This window comes from Dipodomys ordii, unplaced genomic scaffold, assembly GCF_000151885.1.
Source record: "Dipodomys ordii isolate 6190 unplaced genomic scaffold, Dord_2.0 Scaffold11, whole genome shotgun sequence".
Classification (NCBI taxonomy): Eukaryota; Metazoa; Chordata; class Mammalia; order Rodentia; family Heteromyidae; genus Dipodomys; species Dipodomys ordii.
In genome coordinates, this window is record NW_012267227.1 from 16,328,405 (window position 1) to 16,332,914 (window position 4,510).

At 44.9% G+C, this 4,510-nt stretch overlaps 1 protein-coding gene across 1 annotated transcript in view; it reads left to right on the plus strand.

Annotated features, from left to right (window-relative positions):
• Positions 1–4,510, plus strand: part of Znf106 (zinc finger protein 106) — a 61,712-nt gene that overhangs the window by 37,388 nt on the left and 19,814 nt on the right. The window contains exons 11-13 of the mRNA XM_013009987.1: positions 222–367; positions 2,150–2,284; positions 3,012–3,128. Of these exons, the coding sequence (XP_012865441.1) occupies positions 222–367; positions 2,150–2,284; positions 3,012–3,128 (398 nt within the window). The remainder of the gene's footprint in view (positions 1–221; positions 368–2,149; positions 2,285–3,011; positions 3,129–4,510) is intronic.

Below are 4,510 nucleotides of genomic sequence, written 5' to 3' on the forward strand. Positions count from 1 at the left end.
TTCAGCTCAAGGCGAGCGCTCTACCACTTGAGCTACAGCACCACTTCCGGTTTTCTGGTGGTTTATTGGAGATAGGAGTCTCACGGTCTTTCTTGCCCGGGCTGGCTTTGAACCGTGATCCTCAGATCTCAGCCTCCTGAGTAGCTAGGATTACAGGCGTGAGCCACCAGGGCCTGGCTTAGCACACTTACTTGTCTTGGGAAACTGTTGTTGTTTTCTAGAAATATCTTCAGAGCCAGGTGAGGATGATGAGCCTACAGAAGGAAGCTTCGAGGGCCACCAAGCAGCAGTGAATGCAATACAGATATTTGGAAACTTACTGTACACCTGTTCTGCGGATACAACCGTCCGGGTTTATAGTTTGGTGGTAAGAGAATGTAACTCTTTGACAAGTGGTTTTGGTGGCAGGTTAAGAAAATCCTGCCAGCAAGTCCGTGGCTGTCTGAGGGGATGACTCCAGGTGCAGTTGAGCCAGCAGCTCCCAGGGTCGGCCTGGGCTGAATCTCTCGCTCTCTCTCACTGGGTCTTCTCAGCCTCACCTTTCCTGCAAAATGCACCTGTCTGGTGCCTCTCTCTCCACCAGAAAAGGTCCTGTGCTTTTGTCTCTGTGCCGTGGCCTGTGGCAAAGGTGGATGGGATTGAACCAGTAGAGCAGGTCAGACAGAGGGTTGGGGAATTGTTAGAGGAAGCGTTTTCCCCTGTGCGAGTTCTTAAGGAGAGCAGAGCTTCTCTATAGCCGCACACTTGGGTCAGCCCATGCTCATTACTTTTGCAAGAGTGAACCTTTTTTTTTTGTTGTTGTTGTTAATTTACTTCATTGTTATTATAGAGGTGATGTACAGAGGGATTACAATTGCATGAGTCAGGTAATGAGCACAGCTCCTTTCATACCGTGTCTTCTGTTCCCTCGCTCTCTCCCAGTCCCTCCCTCCCATCTCCACCCATGAGTTGTATAGTTCACTTTCATCCATGTCCAGGGAGCTCCACTGCTGCACTTTTCCATCCTTTTTTCCTCCCAACTCTTCTAAAGTTGTACACTTGAATGCACCATACATAGGAAAAGAAGCCAGAATCATCAAAAAAATAGACTATACACTAAAAAATAAGAGAGGTCTCTTGTTTCCATATCTTATAGTTTGTTTCAACATGTTTATATAAATATGATGAGGCATTCAGACATTGTACCTTTGTGTTCAAAAGAGTAATCCTGCCGGGCGCTGGTGGCTCACGCCTGTAATCCTAGCTACTCAGGAGGCTGAGATCTGAGGGTCACTGGTCAAAGCCAGCCCAGGCAGGAAAGGCCGTGAGATTCTTATCTCCAATAAACCACTCAAAAACCAGAAGTGGTGCTGTGGCTCAAGCGGTAGAGCGCTTGCCTTGAGCTGAAGAGCTGAGGGACAGCACCCAAGCCCAGAGTTCAAGCCCCACGACCGACCAAAAAATCCAAAAACAACAAAAAAAGAGTGAGCCTTTAAGTTTTGAATTTGAAATATATCAGAACTAATTCTGCGGCTGGGAACGTGGCTTAGTGGTAGAGTGCTTGCCTACCCTGCATGAATCCCTGGATTTGAGTCCTCAGAACCACATAGACAACAAAACAAAAAAACTAATTCTGTTCAACAATGGTAGCCAAGAAACTTTAGGATCACTGTTCTTTGTTTTTGTTTTTAATATCGTGGCACATTCTCAACTTTCCTGAGTAATTAGCTACAGTTTGGATTTGCAAGGTTCTTGATCCATTTATTAAGAGAATCTTGCCCCTGACATCGACTAAAATTCTCCCATGTTAGAGTGAATTGCCCTGAGTGTTCTTTGTGGGTTCTTTTTTGGTTTTGGTTTTTTGTTTTTTTTTTTCGGTCCAGTCATGGGGCCTGAACTCTGGGTCTGGACGCTGTCCCTCAGCCCTTCAACTCAAGGCTAGCTAGCAGTCTATCACTTGAGCCACAGCACCACTTCCTCTTTATTTTTAATGACAGCTGCAGGTGTCTTGTTTCCTAAACTTTGGACGATTAAAGATGTTAGCCCATGTTGTGTGTGTGGTCTACTGTAGGCACCAAGAAAAGGCAGCCACGGCCTGAAAGCTTTAGCATCTTTTCCCTGAGAACAGCCTGTATCCCACGGTAACGGTCTGCCTTGTGCTTGGCTTTAGAGTCGGAAATGTACTGGTGTCTTTGAGGGCCATACTTCCAAAGTGAACTGCCTGCTGGTCACCCAGACCTCTGGGAAGAACGCAGCCCTTTACACCGGTTCCAGTGACCACACCATTCGCTGTTATAATGCTAAGGTGGGTGTGTCCTGAGAAATGAAGTCACTACACTGAACCCTGGCTACTTACTGTGAGGAGCATGCAGCGCCTAGCTGCTTCACTCTACCCATTTTGCTTTGTTCTTTCTGTTTCTGAACCTAGGTTAACACACTGATAACTGTGTGCTATGAGACTTAGACTTCAAGTACATTTTCTGTATTTACTCCCATTTCTCACTATCCGTAGTGGAGCTGCAGGCTGGAGACTGGCCTAACTACTCTGGAGCTTGAGATCTGAGGATTGAGGTTCAAAGCCAGCCTGTGCAGAACAATCCATGAGATGCTTACCTCTAATAAATCAGCGAAAAACTGGAAGTGGACGTAGCACAAGGGGAAAAAATACATACAACTATAATCACCATTTCCCCTTTTAAATACTAAATACAGCCTCAGCTTTAATTTTTGTTCATTTAACTATAGGACTAAGACTCAACTGTACGTCCCTCTGAAGAATTTTTACATTCTTAGAAACAAATGTATCATTATTAAAATTTGTGGGATTGTTTTCATTATTACCTAGGGCCTTGGGTGGGAGGGGTGGTCTTTGGCCTCATAGTTCAAAGAGGAAAAAGATGCAGAATAGTCCTCTACAAAATCAAGCTGCCATGTTTTCTTCCTTCTTGGTGCAGAACTTGTTTTCACACCTCATTTGCTGCTGCCCTCTGCTTCTTAGATGTGCTTTTTTTTTTCTTTTCTTTTCTTTCCAGACCCGAGAGTGTATGGAACACTTACAGCTGGAAGACCGAGTTCTCTGCCTTCATAGTAGGTGGCGAGTCCTCTACGCAGGCCTTGCGAACGGCACGGTGGTGACCTTCAACATCAAGGTTAGTGTCCAGGGGAGAGAAGGCTGAATTCCCTTGATTTGAAAGAATGAGCAGGGGGTGGGGAGGGGGAGAGAGCTATGCAACCTGCATGGCTGTTGTGTGGCATGAGGAGACAACCCAGCTAGCTGCTACTCACAACCTCTTCTCTTCTGATGTAACTGAAGCAAACTTTCCATTCTGTCTGCTCAGACTCATGTGAGCCAGGACCACAGTGCAACTAATACACTAGTGGAAGCAAGCCTGAAGATTTGGGGCCAAGTCATGAGTCGTAGGTTAGACCAGTCTGATTCATATTAAGCACGACACTATGAGAAATGATTCTGAATTCCATGGTGTATAGCAGCAGTGTCATTTGTATATCCTGAGGATGGCCTGTTTTGTAGAGGTTTTCTTTAACACCCGTGTGGCCTCATTCTTTACTAAGGCAAAAGTAACTTTCTTTATTGGTAAATAAATTGACATCTGTGCTCTGCCCCAGGGTTAGATTAGGAAGTCTTTGAGGGTCTTACTGTGTTTTGGTCAGGTAATTGGAATTATTGTGGGCTTTACAGTACAAGATATGGGATTCGCTTTATTGTTCTAGATAGTCACTTGGGCTGAAGGGCCTGGGAAAGGTTGGTATCTGTAGAGGCAGGAAGATCATTTATGAGGCTTTGCCACAGAAGTGGATGTGGAAGGATGAAGAAGTGGAAACGGGTGGAAGATGTAAGGTGGAATTGATGGTTTTTATTACTGATTAGTAGCACCATATCCTCTGGTCATTTCCTAGCATGTGTTGAGTGTCTTCCCTATTTTACATGTAGCTGGAACTTATATAAGGGATGCTCTGAAGTGCATTGTGGTTTTTGCTCGTTAGAAACATAAGAGCAGATTTGAATACTCTGACATACTCTAAACAGATGCCAAAGTTACTTGAGAATATGAATACATCACAGAAGGGTAATTAGTGAAGGTATTATAAAATCTCCGTAATGTTGTTATAAGAGATAACACAGAACAAGAGCATCAGAGTAACAAAAGTGTGCAGTTTGAGATGTAATAAAATTGTTTAGAGCCAGGTGCTAGTGACTCACTGCTGTAACTCTAGCTACTCAGAAGGCTGAGATCTGAGGATCACAGTTGAAAGCCAGCCCAAGCAGTAAAGTCTGTGAGACTCTTATCTCCAATTAATCACCAGAAAACTGGAAGTGGGGCTGTGGCTCGAAGTGGTAGGGCACTAGCCTTGTGTAAAGGAGTGTAGGGACAGCACCTAGGCCCTGAGTTCAAGCCTCATGACTGACAAAAATAGTTTAATAGGCTGGGAAGGTGGCTCAGTGGTAGAGTGCTTGCCTTGCATGCATGAGGCCCTGGGTTCGATTCCTCAGTACCACATAAGCAAAAAA